We start from the raw sequence: 23,252 nt of genomic DNA on the forward strand, positions 1-23,252 counted from the left end.
TCATTCAGGGAGATAAAACAATACTTATGAAAGAAGAACACACTTTACCTTTACTGTGAACTGTACAAGGGGGTGACTAGAGTGGGTAGTTCTGCAGGGCAGCGTGTGTGCCCACATGGGCTCGGCTGTGACAGTCTTTCCAGCTCCTGCCTGCAGACCTGGGTGCCTGGGCCTTGCTGGCAGGTGAGCTGTAGGAGCTCCAGTCTGGTGAAGTGCTCGGGGGAGAATCCGAATCCCGTGGGAGCAGTGAGGACATCGGCCCGCCCCTCCTCACCTCCCCTGGTCGTAGCCTTCCAGCCATCCTGCACCCATGACTCTGTCTCCCGTCTATTCCGCTGTTCAAGTCCTTTCTGCTTCTCTCCGTGTTCTGAGGCCTCCCCTGGGCACCAGCCAGGACTCGCCCCCTACGGTGAAGGCAAAGACGACAAGAAGGGGGTTAAGGAACAGTAGAGAGACCATGGGGTTCTGAGTGAGACCTCGGTCCAGATGCCGCCGCTTCGGGGAGTGACTGACCTTCCTGAGCAGCAGGCATGATGGGACGTCCTCAGAGTGGACACTGTGCCCAGTGGGGTGGTCGTGGTTTTACCTGGCGCACTTCCTCTGCCGTCGTGTTCACCGTGTAGGTAGTAAGTGGGCTGCGGTGCGTGCCGGGGCCTGCCCTGCCCCAGCCAGATGCCGGGTCTCAGAAAGTTAACAGGGCGTAACGGCCCTGCCAGGCGTCTGCTCCCCTTGTGCAGAGAGGCCGAGGGTGTTTGAGGCTTTGCAGGCCTTGCAGTCTCTGCGACGGCTGCTCTGCGGTTGCGGAGCGAAAGCGGCCGCGGACGGTACGAGAGGAGCCAGTGTGGCTGTGTTTTAATACAGCTGTTTACAGAGCAGGTGGACCGGGTCTGTCCCCTTGGGCTACGGTCCGCCAGCACCTGATCCGCTTTATTGTCTGTGCACGGGGGTCTGTTGTCCGAGCTTTCATAGTCTTGATGCTGCCCTCCTTTTTAAAAATAAACTTAGTAAAAAGAAAATACCTCACTGTGAGTTGAACAGTGGAGTCAGGAGGTTATGTTTACCCAAACTGATAAGATATTATTGTAGAAGAGAATGGTTTTTATTTGCCACAGTTTAACGTTATAACTTTATTTTAATGCTTACCTTTTTAATACTGAAAATTAAAGACTTGGTCCCACCAAACATTTATATAAACCGCACTAACAGTGGTCAGTGCATAATTGGGAAATGCTGACTTGTGTGTTGTTCATTTGGGAAATCATGGTGCGTTTTGGCAAATGTGAGATTGCTGAGGATTCTTCTGTAAGGAAACTGCCCAGCATTGTCTGTTACTGCCTCTTCATTCCCTAAAATGATGTAATCACAGAATCCCTCACATAACACCTAATTATGTCCCTAGAACTACTGTTCAGTAGAAGGTACTCTGAGGCTGCTTTAGATGAGGAGATTAAGAACCAGAACTTTCCCTGGCTTGTGTGGAGACGGCGGGAACTTGGCAGCAATCCTGGAAGAAGAGCGTCCATCTCTTCCTCTTGCTTACAGAGTCTACTTTTTTTTCCCTTCAATTTCCTTTAGCTTTAAAATATATATATATATATATATATTGCAGTTGACCCTTGAACAACACAGGTTTGAGCTGTGTGGGCCCACTCACACTCGGATTTTTTTCTGTAAAAACCACAGCGCTGTGGCTCCGCGGTCAGTTGAATCCGTGGGTGCAGAACCACGGGTGAAGAGAGCCCACTGTCAGCTTACACCTGGACTTTCGACTGATGGGGGTCAGTGCTCCTAACTGCTGCTTTGTTCGAGGGTCAGCTGTATTTAGAAATAATTTCAAACTTACAGAAAAGTTGCAAGAAAAAGAGTACACCCATCCGTACTCAGTGTTTACATTGTGTCCCGTTTGCTTTGTTTTTCGACACACCCTTCCTGTCCTGCACATGTATGGGTTTTTTCTAAACCATTTGAGATTAAGTTCCCTGTATCATGGCCCTTTACCCCCAGATATTTCAGTGAGTGTTTGATCTTTTATGGTATAGACAGTTTTGAAGATTAGAGTCCCTTAAATTTTTTTTTTTTTTTAAGTAGGGTGATCCCATTTTGGGTTTGTCTGGTGTTTTCTCAGTTAGATTCAGGTGTTGCATTCCCGGCTAACACATTCCGTGAGGTGTTGCATTCTCGTGGCATCGCATCTGGAGGCACGCGTATCTGTCTGCCCCTCATTGGAAGTGTTCATTCCGATCACCCAGTTAAGCTGGGGCCCAGTCCCTCCACCGTAGAGTTGCTGGTTTTCCCGTGATAAGCAATCTGTGGGGTCTACACCCTTTTGAGAGTTGATATAGTGGCTTATACTCAAGTCACAGCTGAGCTTGAATCCAGCTGCCTGTATGGACCTAGGCAAGTTTACTAACTGTGAAGTAGAGAATACACATGTATGTGGGCTTTAAATGAAATAATGGAATAAGGTGTGAAGGTGAAGCTCAGCCCTGGCGTGAAATAAATGCTTAGCATGTGTTAGCTATTACTTTAGTCCTGGAAATATGAATTAATAAGCTTAGCAATAAGGTCTACGGCTTTATAAAGCTAAAAAAGACTTCACAGGATCATTTCTTCCAAGAAGATGCTTTGTCCAAGGTGAGTGCATCTTGGAGAGCCTCCTCAGGGAGCCTGCTCTCTCTCTGGGTGTTCTTCCCTGCCCCTTCTGGTGTCTGCGAGGCAGGTGGTTTAGGGGTGAACCCCCATCGGGAGGCCTGTTTTTGAGTTTGGAGTTGCTCGGTTTCTAATTTCACAAAGAGCTTAACTGAATCTGTGTGAGATAGACATTGTAAAAGCCACCTGTACCTGTTTTCGGTGTTGCTGTGGTGAGTGTTATATAACTGGTGAGACTTTTAAAAAGAGGGGCGGACATCCTAGTGGAATTATAAATCACATGTAGAGCGTTTCGTGTAGGGGTTTCTAGGAAGCTCTGTTGGATGCTCCCTGCGGCTGGGGTGTGGAATCGGCATGGTGAGGTGTGGACCGGCAGAGTTAGCTAGAGCTGGATCACTGAGGGGCCTGCTGGCCGCGCCCAGAAGTCTGCACATCGTCACGAAGGCAGGGGGAGCCCAGGGCAGAGTGGGAGTGTTGGGACCACCCTCTTGTAGAAGGACCACTGGCAGGAGCTGTCGAAGGGAACGGAGGGAAGGAGGCTGTCACAGCCTGAACCGTAATAGCGGGGTGGAAAGGCGCCGAGTACCTCCTAGACTGAACGTGAGTAACATCTGAAGGCCTGGTGCCTGATCTGGAAATGGGAGAGTAGGAAGCAGAAGCGAGCGGGAAAGTCGGGGCTTCTGACCCGGTGACCTGGATGTGCGGTGACGTGGTTCCTGAAATCAACGCTGCGTGAGGAGGGAGGCTGATGTCCTGCATGTCAGGGGGACGTGCAGGAAGAGGTCTTTACACGTGTGCCTGACGTTAGCAGAAATCTGGGCGAGAGAGGAAGATGGAGACCCGTCGTCAGCATACAGGTGGTGGTGGAGGTGGTGAGGTCGCAGGAGTGAGTATGTACGAGGACCAAGGACCAAGCGCTGGTATTTGATCACATAAACGTGCTTAGTTTTAGACAAGTTGGAACTAGATGTTCAGTGTATTCTCTGCTGTTGCTTTAGGGTGCTGACCCCCAGAAGGAGAGCCGTCATTTGCATTTTAAGTGACTGCACGGGTTACAAGGCACCAGGCGATGGCAGACAGCCCGCTCCTGGGGGTGCACTGGCGGTGGGGAGATGCTCAGCTGGAGACGGCAGACGGAAGTGAGGGCTTGTTGAGCGTTTTAGGTTTAATTTTTAGGGAAATATTCTGATCAGATTGTATCTTCTGTGAAAGAAGAAAGAAACTAATTTTAGTCCCTTCCCCATGGTGCTGCCTGGCTCTCAGAAATGCGGCCCCAGCAGCCCCGGCTCCAGGATGTGGGGGCACTGACCTGGGGCGGGCGGAGGCAGGGCTCAAAGTAGATGCCGTTTCGCTGACGGCTTAGTAACTTGCGGTCCTGAATATTTTATAAGGAAAAGTACTGAAGTGACAAATACTTCACACTGAAGAGAAATAACAAGGCTGGACTGTTTGAACTCTGCCTTAGCAATGGGCTTCCTTTACTGTGTCACACTCTGGAAATAAGGTTTCAGAGCACCGAGTTAGGTGGGAGGAGTAGAAGGCCACAGACAGACTTTTCTACCATTTATTTCGTGTAGAAAATCTAAGTATCGAATTGCTCTTTTTCTTGCCAAATAGTCTAATCAGTCTTCAGCTGTTCACCCTTAGTGTTTTAAATACAAAAGCAAAATGTATTTGTGTTAAATTTTTTTTTGCTTTTATGAAATTTAATCTTACTTTTTAATGACGTCTCTTCCAAGCCAGAACAATTTGTGGACCTCAAATAACTGGTATAATTTCACTGGCTCATTCAACAAGTATTTACTGGATACTTGTATGTGTTAAGCACAATTCTAGACCTGGAGCAAACAAAGCAGAAAACAAATTCCTACCTTCATAAATCTCACATTCTGGGGAGAAGAGCCAGACGATGAATAAAGCGATGAGGAAATTCAGTAGTCTGCCCAGCAAAATGAAGCAGGGTACAGGATAGAGTGGGGTCGAGGGGGAGAGATTCCATATTTTTTGCAACATTTTATTATGAAAAATATCAAACGTACAGTGAGGTCAGGAGTTTTGTGGTGATCTGCCATGTAGCCAGGAGCCAGATCGAACCGTTATTGTCCTCCACCTGCCTTGACACACGTGTCCACCTGTCTGTCTGTCAGCCCTTCATCTGTCAGTCCGTCTTCATTTCCGATGTGTTTCAAAGTGAACTACAGGTGTCAGGGCATGCTTCCCTAAGTACTTCAGCGTACATATCATTAACTAGAGTGCAGTATTCGTTTACTGTTTTTTTTTCTTTTCAGGTAAAATTTACGTGCAACGAAATTCGCAAATATTTAGTACATATTAGCTGAATTTTGACAACTTCGTGTACTTGTATAACCCAACCCCCATCGAGATAGTGAACATGATTACGCCACCCCAGAAAATTCCCCCATTCTCCTCCCAGCCATCCTTGCCCCTCCCCCAAGATAGCTACTGTTCTGATTTTTTTTTTCTTACCATAGATGAATTTGCTTGCTTTGAAACTTCACATTAATGGACTCAAAGAGTGTGGACTCTCGTGCAGAGCTGTTTTTCCTCACCCCAGGGTTTTTTGCTGTTTACTTGTGTGTATAGATCGCTGGCTCCTTTTTGCCGCTGAGTAGTATTCCCTCGTGTCACTAAACTGGTTTGCTCATCCGACCTGATGATGGACATTTGGTTGTTTCCTCTCTGGGGCTGTTGTGACTGGAACTATGTGAACATTCTTGTCCACGTCTCTCTATGGGCCTGTGTTTTCATCTCTCTTGGATAGCTGCCTCGGAGCAGGGTTGCCAGGCCACGTGGATGTGCGCGTTTTCCGGGAAGACCTGCTGCTCCTCTTCCTCCCTGACCCGTGTGTTCGCATCCTCACCGCCATACCCCATTGTAGCCGCTCATTGTAGTCTGTCTGCAAAGGTGACTTGTACACGAGGACTTGAAGAAGGTGACAGTGTGACAAAGAACACGGACTCTAGTGTGAGCAGAGCAGAGGGGTGGAGAGGAGAGGGAATGACACCAGAGAGGGAGCAAGGAAAGGAGGGTGCCTTGTGAGCAGCTTTAAGAACTTCGCTTTTATTCTGGTGAGGTGGGAGGTGACTGGAGTCCTCTGAATGGAAGGACGGCGTGGTCTGACTTGTGTATCAACAGATGACCAGGCTGCTCCATGCAGAGACAGGAGTGGGAGCAGGGCAGCCAGCTGGGGGGCTGCAGTGATGAGCTGGGTGAAGGTGGGGGTCTACAGGAGAGCTCGGGGTGCGTGTGGAGCGGTGTTCTGAACAGGCATCGACGCTCGGTTCTTAGAAATGCCGTTAGAAAGAGGAGAGGAAGCTGTTCACTCATCCCTTTGTTCCCGTGGCAGTGGAGTCAAGCCCTACGTGCATCAATCATCAGGGCTTAAACTGCTTAAGTAGCTTTTTACAAATTAGGCATCACTGAAGTAATCTTACACAATATGGTTGCTTTTAATAAGCTGTTTTTAATTCTAAATGTGGTCTTAGTTATTACGGCTAAGTGTTAAGGTCAGTATTTGCTTAAATAAATATTTAATGAATAAGTGAGTGTAATTTAATCTTTGTCTAGGAGTTTGCACAATGTTACCTTGAATAGCTCTTTCTGCCTTGGTAATATTTATTAGAACTTACTATAGAGCAGGTGGAAGTACATTCTTCATTTTTTTTCATGTGTTTTGTTTAGACGTATCCTTCTCATTTTTCTATAGTGATACTTGATAAGATACTGAGTATCTGCCATATAGTACCAGATGCGGGGTAGATTACAAAGATAATCTTTAGTCCTCATCCTTAAAAGAATCTGGAGTCCCCTGATAACTACGAGAGAATTCATCTTTTAAAGGAAAAGATACAAAAGTTAGTTAGATGTAGCATCTAATTTTAAGGAGCTCACATTTTGGAGATGAGTGTGTAAACAAACACGTGAGTACAGCAAAGCTGAAGCAGAGACTAAATGCACAGGTGAGGGGGCAGCGCTGCTTGGCGGCGTGGGGAGGGGTGGCGGGACGATCATCTCAAACCAGACTTTGAAGAACAAGTAGAAACTTGGAGGGGCAGGTGGGAGGCGCATGGTGAGTGGTGGCCCCCCCCCCCCCCGTGAACAGAGGCACAGAACAGGTGTTTAAGACACACAGAACTGTCCCTTCAGGTGGATCTCACCTACAGACAGGCGTGTCACTCTTAATCAATAAAACTGTATTTCTGACTTCCCAAGTATAAGTGATATGCCCTGTTTATAACCAGTTAACCAATCTGCATTAACTACTAATACATTTAAAATTAACTACCGATACATTTAGCAAAGAGACCAGTGAAAGCCATCTGAAAAGGCAAAAATTTTTCTAGGGGTAAGCAAAAATTAAAAAGAGGAAAGTAAAAGAAAGAAGATTAACTGCTGGAGAGATGAAAAGGAAAGATGGGTAAGAAGAAAGATATAAGTATATATGTATCACAAATAATAAAAATAAGCAGCAGAGTGACTTGCTAGACTTCTGCTCTGATGAGGAAGCTGAGATTCTTACTTGGTCCTCTGTCTCCAAAGCCCCCGCTCTTCCGACGCAAGAGGCAAGCTGAGGTGACGGAAGTGAACGTTCCTGGCCCAGGGCCACGACCGCAGGGTTCACGGAGACGTGAAAGTGTGCCTCTGAACTTTCTGGAGGTCACTCTTCAGTCTTGTCTTTTATACACTTGCTTTTGTTTTTGTTTTTTGGCCGGGAGGGGGAGGTAATTAGGTTTATTTACTTGCTTACTTTTAGAAGGGGTACCGGGATTGAACCCAGGACCTTGTGCATGGTAAGCATGTGCTCTGCCGCTTGAGCTACACGCTCCCCCCTTCTTCAGTCCTTTCTGATCCCCTTTTCTATTGTTTACATTGCTGTGTCTAGAGAACATCACCTGTAGTTACTTGCAGCGCAAGAGGCTTTTAAAAGTTATTTGCATGGTCATGTCATGGTTCATCTGATCCCATTTTAATGTAAGATTGAACATTAAAGAATTCTTTATTTAATTTTATTTACTTTGTTTCCTGTAAGATCGGATTTATTTGAGAGGGTGTGCCTCTGTTATTTTATGAAAAAGTGGAATTCTTTGTGGTGTTTTGGTGATTAACTCTTAAATTGCAACTGGGCCTAATTATTATAAATATTCTACAGCATAAAGAAACTTTACCCACCCTAGATGTCAGACTGGCCAGTGGTCTTCAAACATAGCCCTTCCCTTTTCTTAAAATAATCTTTTAACTCCCATTCCTGCAGCTCTTAGTTTAAAGGTCACTGTGCTAGTTAGAGCGATGCTGTCCCTGCAATCAACCCCTCGCCGGTGAATATTTCCTGTAACACATTGTCCTTTTCCTTTATAGCACTATCACACTTCACAGTTTATTTTTAGGACAGGTTTTATTAGTGTCCGTCCTCCCTGCTGCAGTGGCAGGAAGCAGGCTTGTGGCAGTTACCGTCGGGTTCCCAGGCCAGGCCCGCGGTCGGCACTCGGTAACCACGGGCAGCGTTCGCCAGTGAGCAGACTCGAGCCCCGTGTCCTGCCCTGTATCTCCAGTTGTCCTCCACCAGCATCTCCCAAACCATGTTACAGAAGTCCTCCGTGAGCTCTTAATAGACATTTTCTGAAAAAAGGATTCTGTGGTCACAGGTTTGGAACGACTGTACCCTCCCTTAAGAGCAACCACAGTTTACATTAACATGTCAGACGCTTTCAGTCCTTAAGTTTAAAATCCAGCGTTCTCTCTCTCTCTGTTTTTGTTTTAACTGTCAAACTCAGTACTGGACTACCTGTTGATAATTTGAACTGAAGTATTTCAGTGACAAAGGTTGGGAAGGCTGGCTTACTCAGTGCTGCAAGTAGGTTTATTTAAAGATTTCATTGACAGCTATTGTCTTCAGGGAACAGCTAACTTTTTGTGTAATTGTAATGTAAGGTTGGATCATCTTAGTCATTTAGTTAAGGCATTCAGTAAATAATTGCTGAATTTAATTCATAGCTCATCTCATTCTAATTTGTTTCATGTATTAACTTGGCTTCATCATTTTACATCTCTACTCAAAGCAGAGGCCTCATTTTCATTTATAACTTAACGCTCTGCTTCTTAGAAATAGATTTATATAGTTTGGGGTTTACCTGGAAAGCTGCAAGCATGTTTTACTCTTGAACTGACTTAAATGGGAAGGGTTTTACTGAACTAAATAAACAGTGTCTTTTAGAAATTACCTTTATTTTAGGAAATCACTTAGTGAAATGCACTCATATTTTTTGTCAAAAAACTACAACTATGTTTTAGAAAATAAGGGAAATAAAGAAAATTATAGAAGAGCATTTCAAAATTGTACCACCTGGAGGTGATCTGTTAACTGGTGTACAGACTTTGAAACTTGATGCATCTTGTGCTCTGTGTGTGTGTGTACACGTGCATACACAGATACATGCATATAAATCCATTTATTCCACAGATATTTAAGGACCAAGCTTTGTGCCCAGCACTGTTTTCCAGTGGCTATTTATTTAGCAGTGAACAAAACAGACAGAAATCTCTGCCCTCATGATGCTTAGATTGGGGTGGGGAGGAAGAGGTGACAACAGGAAACAAACAAGTGTTGACAAGACGGGGAGTGAATGAACAGGGAAGGAATGAAGGAGTGTAGAGGGAAGGACTGACTCATGTGGTCAGCTGCTTGCAGACTTTTTCTTGTCTATGCGTATGCTCAATTATGTCTTTTTCTTTTAAAAAAACATTAAAACACAAGTATCTTGAACATACAGTTTTCAGATCTTCCTACCTAATAAGTTGATTTTTTTCGCATTTCATTAAGTATTATTCTGAACCATTTAAAGGCTATGCATATTCCATTTTGTAGAATGTGGTCCATTTTCTATACAGCAACCAGGGTGATCTTTCACTCTTCGGCGCTATTACTGTTAGTACGAGGACAGCTCCTTCACATGCCCTGTGACTGTGTGATTTGGTGCTGACCCCAGGTCCCCTCACCAGCAGTTTCCAGCTGGCCCTGGCTCCTCTGGGCGCTCTCCTTCTGCCTCTGAGTCCTCGTCCAGATGAGGGGAGACGGTAAATAGGACCCTGTAAGGTTATAGTTACACACTAGTTACTGAGGAATGATTTTTAAGACTTTAGAAGAACTTAACCACATTTGCTGTATATTACATACATCTTGGGTCCTTAGTTTCAATATGAGGAAATTGTGTCAAATATTTAATGAAACCAAAAGCCACACATAAGACCACACGTAAGATTTTTTTTAAGCAGTAAGTATTTACTGCAATATTGATAGACAAAAATTTGATTTCACAATTACAGGAAAATGGAAATAAACATAAGGGAAAATCATCCTGCAGAGCAGTGTTAAAACACTGCAGAAAACGTGTTTGGTAACAAGCACGTGGAGAGCTCTGCAGCGGCTCCGATGATGAGAGGCGCACGTGTGCTACCGTGTTTTCAGTAGTTAGTGTGTCTCGGGCACTTGATCTTAACCACGGTTCCACGTGGTAGGTACACGATGCGTGTTTATAGTTAAAACATACTGATGTAAATATCTTGTCCCAAATCACGGAGCTGGTGAACCGTGGCGCCAGCGTTCAGACCCGGAGCCCTCCTGGTTACAGATCCATGTTCTTAGCCACATCCTGGTGCCTGTGAGAACCAAAACATGTCACACCCAGAAAGCAGTTCCCATTGTGGTTCGTCTAGAAGAATAAATGAGACGGCCAGGGGACTTCTGAAGAATTGTAAGAGTGAATTTAGTATCTAGTAAGCACTAGACAATAAAATGTAGTATGAGGCTGTGCTTTTAAAAACACGTTAAATACTCGCGTAGGAGGCAGTTGAGTGGGGTAGGGAAAGAGAGCTTGGAAGTACTCCTAAGTGCAACTTACGATAAAGGCACATTTTTACTCATTAAGGGAATAGATGATTTTATTCGTGACATTAGGACAGGTGACTTGCTATCTCTGCTTATACAAAAAAATAAAAAGATAAGCCGTCTCTCACATGTACACCTACACACAGACATGCTAATAGGTTAAGAACAAAATGCAAGTGGAGGCTAATGTGCCCGCTTCCCCGCCCCCTCCTTGAGTTTGCTGTAAGCAGGAGGCATAGGTCCCAGGAAACCTCCTTTGATGTTAGAGGGTATCTGAGAGTAGAAGAGGACACTGGGGCTGAGGCCCAGCCGGGCTCAGCAGCGCCCTGGGTCAGGGCACTTAGGGACCGTCCACTGGATGACAGACCATGCTGAAGGGGGAGCAGACACAGCCTCAGCCGTCCTCCCAGGAACCACTGAGCAGCCTGAGTGAGAGATCAAACTGAGTTCTAAAAGTGGAAGGTTTGTTTACACACCCTATCTGTGGCTATACAGCTTGCACCTGTTACTAAGGATGACGGAACCATAGAGGGAAAGATTAGTAACTTTCACTAACAGAACTTTCCTGCGTGGAACAAATACTCTAAACAAAGATCAGAAGTCAAACTTCAGGGAGATATTTGTAAGAATTTATTACATGGGTGTTAATTTCCTTAATATTAAAGAGGAAATAATCCACATATTTAAACATCAGTTAGAAAAAGGAAAGCAGTACTTTTGAGGATGAGCAGACAGCAGTGAAGAAAAACTCATTTTAAAGAAATTAACCTGAAATAACAAGATGGGCGATTTTACAGTTGAAGAGAGACGCTTTCACAAGGAATTGTGGCAAAATACGTGTTGTGACTTCGTAGGTCTCTTGAGCACTGCCGTCTGCAGGTGCCTTCACGGCTGTGATAGGACAGCGCTGGCTTTCGCAGCATTTAGGGAAAAGGATAGGCATTTAGGTTGTTGGCAGGGTTCTTTCTCCTGTCAATTAGCTGTCTGCTTAAATAAGTTACGGTACATCTGTGTAGTCGAATACAATTAAAGAATAATATATATAATATATATAAAATTACAGGCTACTTCTGAAGACCGGAATGTTTTGTTTTCATACTGTTGAAATGTTTCCTTGAACTTGTATTTTATATAGTATTTTAAAAATTAGCTTAGGGGGAGGGTAGAGCTCAGTGGCAGAGCACATGCTCAGCATGCATGAGGTCCTGGGTTCAGTCCCCAGTGCCTCCATTAAAAACTAAATAAATAAACAAACCTCATAAAAAATTAGTTTAAATTTAATGAAATGTTCACCAAAATTCAGTGACAACAGGGATGAGTGAGAACAGGTATTTTTAAGGCAGCTGGTGGTAGTACAAACTGGTAAAATGTGTGTGGCAGCTAAACCAAAGCTTATGTTGAGCACCTGCTGTATGCCAGGCGTTAAGCTAAACACGTGGCGCATGTTTATCTCACTTAAGTCTCCAACCAAGCCTGTGAAGTAGGTTCTGTTTTCCTCCTACTGGAGGAATCAGATCAGAAGAGTGAAGTGTCTTGCCAGGAGCCACAAACTCTGAAGGCTGTGCTTTCAATCCTGTGCTTCACTCCTCTGGAAATTCATAAGGAAGGTTATTGCTCAAGACAGAACACCAAGTTTGAATCTGTGTCAGTTTCACCAACGGAAAATGGAGATCGTAGTCTCGACCCTTCTTTGAAACTGGTGGCGCTGTTGTACGGCATTTGTGCAGCACCGTGTGAATGAGCAATCAGGATCCACAAAGTAGCCCACTTTCTTCATACGATAAGCTCACATGTTTTAACTCTGTTTTTAAGTCCCATCTGTGAAATGCAAACTTCAGTAACAGTGTTAGTGAACTTTGGGGGATCTTTTGTATAATTTAACTCTCAATTTCTGTGAGTACCTTTTCCTAAATTGAGGAAATATACAGTGTACTAACAATCTTCTTGTTTCTACTTAAAATGTCTTTATCACCAATTATATTGTTAATATCCTTGCAAGACGATTAAACTCCCTCTGTTTTAAAGCCTAATGAACAGAAACCTTCCCATAAGGCTATGTGTTCTGTTTGTTAGCTTTTTAATACATGAACTCATCTCTTCTCCCCTCTTTCCAGGAGCACCATCTTCAGCGGGCTATTTCAGCACAGCAGGTGTATGGTGAGAAGAGGGATAACATGGTTATACCAGTCCCGGAGGCGGAGAGCAACATTGCTTACTACGAGTCCATATATCCCGGGGAATTTAAGATGCCAAAGCAGCTCATTCACATACAGCGTAAGTAATCCCGCTTCCGACAACCATGTCGTGTGTTACCTTCTTGTGTAACTTGACAGATTCTGATCTGTTCAAGGCCATTTTCAGAACCCATTTTATTGACCAGCATCAACTTGAGTTATTAGCCCATTTTCATGTTTTAAAACTGTGCTTGAGATTTCTGCTTGGCAGAAAAAGTGTTTTCACCCTGGACTTTTAGCTTCATCTCAGCGTGGAGTCTCATGCTGCTTTAGACAAGCAGGATGAAGTGTGTGGTAGTGACAGGCCCTCCACTGGAAGTGACCCTCTGGTAGCTAATCACGCTTCATGGTGAACAGCTGAGAGCTTGTGGATTTCTGAGAATAGATTTCGTTCACTCACCCCAAGTAGCTGACAACTTAGAACCATGCCTGGGGGCTACGGAGGTGAGATTGCTGCGGCTGCCGTGTGGTCGGGAGGCTTTTCCAGGGGCCTGTCTGGCTCTTCCCAGGGCAACATAAATCCATTTGGTTTTTGTTGTTCTTTTTAAGGACATAGAGAGACTAGCTTTAACTAGTTTCTAACCTGTTGACTATTTTTCTAACTCATTTAACCTTCTCTCCATGTGATCTGTTTCTGTCCTGGATTCTAAGTGTGTATGTTATTGTTTCTTGAATGTGAAAACCAAAAGTAAACATAATGCCCATCCTGGCTTTTACCAGTTCTGTGTTGGCATTTGGTGTTTTTAACTTGTGATATTTTTTATCTTTACCCTCTAACTTGTACCTAACCTGACTGACTTCCTTTACAAAAAAAAACCAAAATTCTTACAATTTATTAAAGGCTACTTTGAAGTGAACCAAACAAGTGGCTTGTGTTTTCTTGCCCAACTCACATTTTTAATTACATGTGAGACACACACAGACATTCTAAACGAATTTGATCAATGTTGAGACCCAAAAATTAGTTCTCTGGAAAATTACATCCATGTGAAAGTTACGAGCTGATCCTTCCTATTTATATGTGTTAACTAGAGCCACGTCATTTTCCACGGCCACAGGCTGTCATCTTACATCTCGTGCGCGTAAGAAACATGCTTTGGGGGGAGGGTATAGCTCAGGGATAGAGCACGTGCTTAGCATGCAGGAGGTCCTGAGTTCAATCCCCAGTACCCCCTCTAAAAGTAAATAAATAAACCTAATTATCTCCCCCTCCCCCCAAAAGTAAAATAAATAATTTTTTAAAAATACATGCTTTTAAGTTAAAGCAGGATTGAGCAAGATAAAATAAAAAAGATAATCAATTTATATTATCATTACTATAAAAAATTTCTGAATGCAGGTTTTATGAATAACTGCTTATTGATGACCAAAATCCACACACACGTTTTTGGGTGGTAGGGGGGTGGTAATTAGGCATGTATGTATTTATTTTAATGGGGGTACTGGGACACAGATCACATTTTATTGGTAACAAGTAGATTAAATTATGGTCAGAAAAGTCGAAGGGTACTGTATCGGAAGAGGAATTGACTTTGCTGACATTGTAATCTAATAGTAATAAAATGGAAGCAGAATTATAAATTATTTGGGAAAAAAATTTTAATCAGTACGCATTTGGAAAGATAGACATTTGGAAAAATTGGAACATTAATAAAGACAGTAAGCTAAATTAGTATTAGCTGCCTTTGAATTTCTTTTAACATTTTGTTTTGAATGGTTATAGATTCACAGAACGATATGTGAAGCCTTGTATAAGCGCCGCTGTGACTGAGACACTCAGTTGTACCATCACGAGACTCCACCTTGCTGCTCCTTTAAGCCCATCCCTAGCCCCTGGCAGTCGCTGGTCTGTTCTCCATCTCTGTAGCTGTTAGCTGACGAACGTAACGTGAAGGCAGTCATGCAGTACCTGTGCTTCTGAGGTGGGACTTCTCTGACTTCACGTAACGCCCTCGGTGTTCATCCAGGCTGTCTCGCGTCAGCAGGTCCTCCCTTCCTGTTGCTGAGCGGTCCGCCCGTAGCACCCGTGCCTCGCAGTGTTGCACCGTTCACCCACTGGAAGGCCTTTGGGTAGTTTCCAGGATCTAGCCATTACAAATAAAGCCGCGGTGAACATCCACGCGCAGTTTTGTGTGAGCATAAGCTTTGTTTCTCCGGGACAGAGTCCTGTGAGTGTAGTTGCTGGGCCATCCATTTCCACTTTGACAAGAACTTGTGCGTGAAGCCCCAGAGTGGCTGTGCCACCCCACGTCAGCAGCAGCGGTGTGTGTGAGATCCAGCTTTTCTCTGTGCCCTGGCCAGCGTCTGAGGCTGTCACTCGTTTTAGCCATTCTTATCAGGTGTGCGGCGATACCTCATTGTGCTTTAAGTCTGTTTCTCTAAATGGCTGATAGGTTAACCGTGCTTTTGTGTGCTTGCCATCTCTGTATCCTCTTTGGTGAAATGACTGCACATGTCTTTTGCCCATTTTCCAATTAGATTGTTTTAATGTTGAGTGCTAAGCATTTTGTTTTGTTTGCATATTCTAGATACAAGTCTTTGTCATATATATGATTTGAAAATACTTTCTCCCAGGCTGTAATTTGTCTTGATCCTCTTAGCAGAGCCTTTCACAGAACAGAGGTTTTTAATTTTGATGAGATCTACTTACCAGTGTTCGTCTTATGAGTCATGAGTTTGCTATCAACTCTAAGAATACTCTTTGTTTCGCTCTGGTGTCAAGACTTTCTCCTCTGACCTGTTCTAGAAATTTCACAGTTTTACACTTTGCACTTAAGTGTATGGTCAATTTTGAGTATGAGGTTTAGGTCATGGTGTTTCTCGCCCCCACCTGCGCCCCTACCCCCGATGCCTGAGTACTCCAGTGCCATTTATTGAAAAAGTGATCCCTCCTCCGTTGAATTGCTTTTGCTTCTCTGCCAAACATTAATTAGGGATATTGGTGTGAACCTGGTTCTGGGTTCTGCTCCGTTCACCTCTGAGTCCTGAGACGGTGCCGCTGCCGTGACCCCTGCAGCTGTGTGATGGCCCTGCCGTCAGGGAGAGGGCCTCCTCCTTCATTTTCCTTCTTCAGAGTTGTTTTGGGTACTTGAGGGCTTCTCCCTGTAAGTATTAGAATAAGTTCATCTGCATGTGCAGAGAATTTGCCGAGATTTTGATGGGGATTGCGTGAAACTTACAGGTCACCGTAGGGAGAACTGGCATCTTTGCTATGTTGAGTCTCCCAATCCGTGACCACCGTGTGACTTTCCAGGCGTTTAGGTCTGCTCTGACTTCTTTTGTTGACACATTATAATTTTCATCATCCAGATCCATATCTTTTTCGTACTTTTTGGAAGACTTATACCTGTTTTATGTATTTGGAACAATTGAAAATGGTATTGCACTTTCGATTTTGGTTTCCACTTGTTCACTGTCAGTACACAGAAATGCAGTTGAATTGTGTATTGAGCTTACGTCCTGTGGCCTTAACTGAAATTACATATTAGGTCTAGAAGGTGTTTGCAAATTCTTTGGAATTTTCTACATAGAAAGTCATGTTGCAGTCTGCAAATAGAGATAGTTTTATTTTTTCTTTTCCAACTTGTACGTCTTTTATTTCTCTTTCTTGCCTTAGTATAGTGGTTAGAACTTGAATATGATGTTAAAATAAGAGTGTTAAGAACCGACATCCTTGCCTTGTCCCTGATCCTGGAGGGAAAGAATTCAGCCTTCCACCACTAAGTGTCATGCCGCCTGTAGGTTTTTTTGTGTTGCTTTCCCCCTCTATTCCTAGTGTGCTGAGAGTTTTTATCATGACTGTTGAGTTTGTGAAATGCTTTTCTGCATCAGTTGATAAGGTCATGTGATTATTTCTCTTTAGCCTGTTGATATGGTAGGTTGCATTGGTTGGGTTTGAATAGTGAACCAGCCTTGCATACCTGGAATAAATCCCACCTGGCTGTCGTGTGTATTTTTTTCATATGTTGTTGGCTGGGATTTTATTGAGTTTTGCATCTGAGTTCATGAAAAATACTGGTTGGTAGTCTCTTTTGTGTGTGTGCTCAGTCTTGTCAGATTTTGGTATCAAAGTAATATTGTCCTCAAAAACCAGGTTGGAAATGTTCCCTTTTACTCTGGTTTCTGGAAGAGATTGTGTAAACCTGATGTTAATTCTTTAAAAATTGATACTGGCTTTTTAATATACTATAATACACAGAAAAGCTAGTTATACTGTAAATTTCTGTAAAGTTAAAATTGAATCTTGACTGCCAGGTGGTCTAAGAAATTGCTTATGAAGGGTAATTGCCTCGAATTATATATATATAGACTGGTTCATTTCAATTCTCCTAATTTCAATTTTATAAAACTCTTAAGCTAATGTTACACAAACTTCCATGGAGTTTCTAGGATGGTAATTAGTATTGCCTAAAAAAGTCATGATCAAACACGTTTGAGAATTATTGCATATAAATTCCCTCTCCACTCCCAGAGTTATAATGCATATTACTATGTTTATGGGCTCTGGGAATCTTGCAGTTAAAAAAAAAAGTTTATTTTAACCGAGCAGTTTTCAAATGTATTCATTACATGTATCTGTTAACATTTCATTGACATTTGTTTGGAAAATCTCGACTTTATTTTTGTCTTCAGCCAGCTTAGGAAAGAGGTCTTAATTTTCTCTCTTTTATCCCAGTCAGAGCTGTGCAGGAAGAAACCTGTATTAAAGCCATTATCGCCGCCTTTAGTTCCAGACTGTGGGTACTTTCCAAACTATCTCAGGGTGCTATTCAGCATCTCCTGGTCCAAAGGGTCTTACTGTGGTTTCTTTTTGATGGGTGATCCATAAGGCTTCAGGTTATACAGCTGGGACTTCCCCTTTTCCTCTTCCTTCTGGAAGAAAGGACAGAACAGTTCTCTCTCCCTTCCCCTTGAACTTGGTTCTCAAGATTTTCTCCTGTTAATCCTCAAAGGAAGCCTTCTTTAAAGGAGCAGTCTTCGTGTGCATTTGTGTAAGTACGTGCGTCTATAGACACAGACACGTGCATTTCCAGCTCTGTCCACTGGTAGGGCCAAGAAGCAAAAGTGTTGAGTAGCAGTGTGCATACCTAGTGCCTGCTCTCTGCGCTGTTCCCCACTAAAGAGGGCCAGGACTATGCGGAGAAATGGCCAATTCCAGGGCTGGGGCAGGGTAAGTACAGGACAACCTGCAGCATCTTGTTGTGCCAGAGATTAAGCACTTAAAAAATGGCAGAGGCCTGTCCACTGGCTGATTCTGGGACATCCTGAGAAGCGGAGTAATTACGCACAGTGACAAACCATGAACCGCAGGAAGCGGGAGTCCCTGGGTCCGTCCTGGTACTAAGCAGTCGCGTGGCTCTGCAGCAGAGGACGCCTGGAGCCGGGCGGTGTGGTGTGGAGAGAGGAGAGGCTGGGCTCACAGCCTTCACGGTCGGGATGCAGTCACACAAGAGACTCCAGCGTGTGCTCAGTATGGGAGGAGGTTCTGCTGAGAGCAGGGTATTTGCACGGCCTTAACTCTCCCCACAAACTGCTTATCCGTTACCAGCGGCAGGGGACAGCAGGGACATAATGGGGTGACTGGGTAGTTCCTTGTCTCATGATCAAAATTACCACCACTTATGAGGAACAGATGAACACTGTGTGCCTCTAGGTCGGAGACCCTGAAAAGGACTAAGAAGTTGAATGTTCACTGTGCCAGGAAAATCAGACCCACGGAGTGAAGACTGTGCTGCTAGCAACACCTGAAACTAACAGAACGCAGTCTGTCAGCAGTACTTCACCTAAACAAACAAACATAAAATCCTGGGGAGAGGGATGTGTCCTTCAGGAAACATCTTAAAGACAGAGGCTGTGGAGATGGTACAAATTAAGAAAGGCTAAAGAGACAAGAAGGAGAGTAAGCCCTGGTCCCTGGCTGGTCCTGTGCTGGAGTGGGGACCTGCGAACGGCCGGCTGGGCTGCCAGGATGGGAACGGAAAGCCGATGCCTGCTGCTGCTGCGCGAAAGGCCCTCTGTCTTAGGAAACACACTCTGAAGTGTGGCGGCAGAGAGCCGCTAGGGAGGCAGTTTACTCTGCGACGGCTCATAAGATGTGTGTGCAGGTGCCTGCGCGCGCGCGTGTGTGTGGGGGAGAAACACACATGCAAATAATAAAGTGGAATAAAATTTTAACAGCAGGTGATTCTGGGTAAAGGATATGCAGGTGTTCCTTGTACTATATTTTGAAGCTTTTATAAGTTTGAATTTATTTATGAATAAAAATATTTTTAAAAATAGATCCTTGTAGAACCTACTTTTTTACTACCTCTCAGAGCAGACACAGCCTGTGTGCCCTGGTTCTGAAAGGCTCCTTTTTCTCCTTCCCTCTGCCTGCCTCCACTTCCCCCCAGCGTTCTTCTGGTTCTGCTTTCTCACAGACAGCACCCATAGCATCAAACACTGCTGTATCACAAAGGACTTCACAGCTGGGATCTCAGGTCCTTCACGTCGGGGCTTCTCCATTTGCTCTCCCTGAGTACGGCCTTGATGTGACTCCAAGCTCTGTTGTTTATAAATGTGAACAAGGTGAAGAGTTTCATGATCTGGCTAGCCAGTGATGCTTTGTCTGCTTAGGTCTAAGCAAAGAGGTCAGATACCTACCACCCCGCACTAAGTGCCACCATTATGACAGTCTTTTCTGCTGCCCAGAATTTGCCTCCTGGGCTTGGCGAATCGGTATTACCGGTCACTGAGTTGGCGCTTGAACTGACACCTTTAGCCATCCCTGCTGGGTGAGGTTTCGCCTCCGCCTTGACGCATGCGCCTTCTTTCCAGTCAGGAGTTACATCCTGTTCCTAATCCACATTTTGTGCTGTTTCACAGACTCAAATGCCCTTTCATTATTTGCTTCCTGTAGTTTAAAAATGCTGTTCGGAGGGGAGTGTGTAGCTCAGTGGTAGAGTGCACATGCACAAGGTCCTGGGTTCAAACCCCAGGGCTGCCATCACAATAAATAAGTAAATAAACCTAGCCCCCCCCCAAACAAACACACAAACACTGCCAAAAAATAAACAAAAGTGCTGTTTGGCGCCAAGGGCGTCCCACCTGCGCGCACTTAACCTGAGCCGTAAGGAGGCGTCTGTTAACGTGGACGTTTACGTACATTTCACCAGCGGTCTCACCTCTTTGTGTCTCCTTTACACAGTCGGCCGCTATGTGCTGCTGTGTTCTTTCTGCTTAGGCTTTTTTCCTGTGTGGAGTGCTGTGTTTTGTTTGGTTGTGCACGTACCTCGGTTTATCCCTATCCGGGCATTCTTGAAGGAGTCAGCCTCTCCAGTACGGCTCCTGTTGTTCACCAGTTACTGGCCGAGTGGGTCTCACGTGCATTGGCAGAGCTTAATTAGAAGAGGCGACTCCTTTCCCTTCTCTCTTCAGACCCTTTTCTCCACTCAGTAACACGGCCCAGGGAATTTGAAGGTGCTCCTGCTTCCAGGACCACTCGCTGTAAGTGTGTTGCATCTGTGTCAGCTGCGGTTGAGCTGTCAGTTTGGAAGCTTCAGGTTTAGCTGAAGCCGAATTGCACTTTAATCATTGGCTGTGGGTTTTTGGTCAGATGAAATCCTAAAGTGAATTTTTACATGTTAGCTTTTCTCTAGGGCTGTGATATTTTATATCTGAACAAGATTTGGTTCTCCTCATATTTTAAGATCTTAGATGTGTTTGCACTAACTAAAGAAAAGCTTGGGCTCAATCCCCAGTACCTCCATTATAACAGAAAACAGAATTAAGAAAAGCTTGCAGAGGCAAGAGCAGTCTGACCCCCAGGTGCGTGTCGGCTTCGGTGGGAAAGACACGGAGGTCTCCAGGGTGGGAGCCTTCCTCTCCTGTCTGGATTCCATTCCCTGGTCGGTCGGCTGTGACTTGTCATCGGTGATACAACGTATGCCGGAAGCACGTCAGATGTGCACACGATGCCTAAAAGCATAGAAAACGCACCCTGAAGAAGGAGGAACTTTGATGGCTGGTCCCTGTCAGTTTGGCTTTCTGGAGTATCTGGGTCACCGTTATTTAGTAGAACTTTCAGTGATAATGGAAGTGCTTTGATAATCTGTAGTGTCTGCTACAGCACTGGCCACTAGCACACGCACTGCTTAACACTTGAAATGTGACTGCTATAACCAGGGGACTGAATTTTTAATTTCATTAAGTTAATTTAAATTAGTCACATGTGGCTAGTGTGACTGTTAAACAACAGAGATACGAATTTTTTTGGTTAAGGACAGAAAAACAAGTGTGTTTAATCCAACAGAGTTTTAATCCACTTTGAAATCTCCAAATACTGCTATAGCAGTAACAGAATTAGATGATGGAAAATCATTGGAGGGCCTGTGGTTGCAAGAAACATGGGTGCAGAGATGTTAATACAGAGGTTTTTATGAAGGAGTGTGAATATTCATCCAGTTAGGGATGTTACAGAAGTGTGATACAGGTCAAAATGAAAATGAAACAGTGGTACAGTGTGTTCAGTTCTACAAATGTGTACTGGATTCGTGTGGTCCAGATACTGTGTTAAACTTGAGGCAGGGATGGCAGATTTGGGGTGCCAGACAGCCCCCTCTTGTCCCAGCAGATTTTTTTCAGGTTTTTTCCCCGCTTGAATAGAGTCAATCCAAATGCTTTTCAGTGGAGGACTGCGAGCAGAGTGGGCGTGATGATGAATTTACTGTCTCTGCACTGGCGGTACAGAGAGAAACAAAAATAAGACAAAGTGCCTCCCCTCAAGGACATCGAGCACATTCGAATGCTTAACAAGCAGGTTATGAAGTATGTGTGAAAAACAGTACAAAAGAAGGAGGGTGATCTAGAACAGGATTTTTAACCTTGGTGCCACAAGCTTTTAGGGACGTTTGAATTGCTTGTAATTTGTGCTGAGTGTTGTGTGCTTGTGCTGTTTTCTGGGGGAGGGTTCATAGCTTCTACAAAAGATGAAACAGTGGTACAGAACCGCTCACTGGGCGGAGGGTGGTCAGGAGCGGACTCCACTGGACCAGCTGTCAGGCTGGTTTCTGAGAAGATCTGAATAGTCCTTTGCTAGGTGGACAGGTGGAAAGTAGCCGATGGAAAGGCCTGAAGACATGAAAGCGCCTGCTCTTTGAAATACGTGAAATCTGCTGAGGAGCCTGGGTCAGAAGGGGGCTCCTACGATTCCAAGGATTTGGATTTGAAGGAGATGGGGAATTAGGAGGAGTTAAAGCAGGGAAAGGTGTGAGACAGACTTTGATATCAAGCTTCTTAATGTTTTACTTATTATCAAACTAGTTTAGTTTTGGTAAGGAATTGAATGACATTTGGTGGAATAGTATGAAGCAGTGGTTCTTGCCCTATTCTTCAACTCTTGGCAAGTCTAAGGAACACCCCACGTTTCACCATGAGAGCGATTCCCACCAGGGGACGCGCCTCCGTGGCAGGAACGCACTCTCCCCGAGACAGCTCTGCCCGCTGTTGGCAATGGCTTCTGATGTGTCAGCTTTAAATGCCACTCCCTGAGCTTCTGGTAAAGTCGTTAAGTGATCTATTAAAGCAGGACCTAAATATTCTAGGAACGATCTTACTTAGAGACCCTCTCCTTTCATCATTGTGTCAGATTACATGCAGTTACTGATACTGCCTCATTTTTGAGCTACATAATTTTTCACACAGTTCAGCGCAGGACGTTTGACAGTCTCCTTATGTTCCTTAATGGGCTTCTAGTTTCTTTGGGGCGTGGGAGAGGGGTCACACCCATATCGTGCATTACTTTTTTCTTAACAGTAAAGATGATCTTCTTTCTTAAACTTTAAATGTGGGAAGTTTACGTTGTGAGTCTGAAAACAAAATCTTAAAAAAAGTCTTTCTTATTCCTTTAGAAATTATCCAGACACCTGTGGGAGGCCTTGGTCAGTGCGTTCACGCAGTAAATGATGGCTATGGTTTCTTCTGTCAGCTTTTAGCCTGGATGCCGAACAGCCCGACTATGATTTGGATTCTGAAGATGAAGTGTTTGTGAATAAACTGAAGAAGAAAATGGACATCTGCCCATTGCAATTTGAGGAAATGATTGACCGTCTAGAAAAAGGCAGTGGTCAGCAGGTAGATCTTCACTGTATATATAATAAGAGTGTGTGTGTGTATAAATCTCTACGTGGAAACAGCATAACACTGGGGAGAGGGCACACGGGCAGGCTCCGGACAAGCATGAGTTCATAGGCTGTCTCTGTCCATTACTAACCTGTAGCACCTCAGCAATATGTTTAAATTTCTCTGCCTCAGCTTCCCCATCTGTGAAGATAGAGAGGAGAAGCATTATGGGGTTCGTTGTGAAAATTAACTTAAACAATTGAAATGAAGCATCTAGCTCACTGTCTGACATGTATAAGGTTCTCAGCATGCTTGCTATTGTTAATGTTATTCTGATTATTATTTAAATTTAGAAGTAATTTTGGACC

The 23,252-nt window shown here is 44.3% G+C and overlaps 1 protein-coding gene across 7 annotated transcripts in view; it reads left to right on the top strand.

The window, feature by feature from the left end:
* The window catches only part of EPC1 (enhancer of polycomb homolog 1), an 89,448-nt gene that overhangs the window by 49,010 nt on the left and 17,186 nt on the right, over window positions 1–23,252 (top strand). For 6 of the 7 annotated variants that reach the window (XM_032473911.1, XM_032473909.1, XM_032473910.1 and 3 more), the window contains 2 exons: window positions 12,667–12,826; window positions 22,751–22,896. In XM_032473911.1, coding sequence (XP_032329802.1) covers window positions 12,727–12,826; window positions 22,751–22,896 — 246 coding nt within the window. In that variant the 5' untranslated portion in view covers window positions 12,667–12,726. Of the gene's footprint in view, window positions 1–12,666; window positions 12,827–22,673; window positions 22,897–23,252 lie in introns of those variants that run through there. The other variant, XM_032473912.1, reaches the window with a different exon arrangement.

Source organism: Camelus ferus, chromosome 35 (assembly GCF_009834535.1).
Source record: "Camelus ferus isolate YT-003-E chromosome 35, BCGSAC_Cfer_1.0, whole genome shotgun sequence".
In the NCBI taxonomy this organism is placed as follows: domain Eukaryota; kingdom Metazoa; phylum Chordata; class Mammalia; order Artiodactyla; family Camelidae; genus Camelus; species Camelus ferus.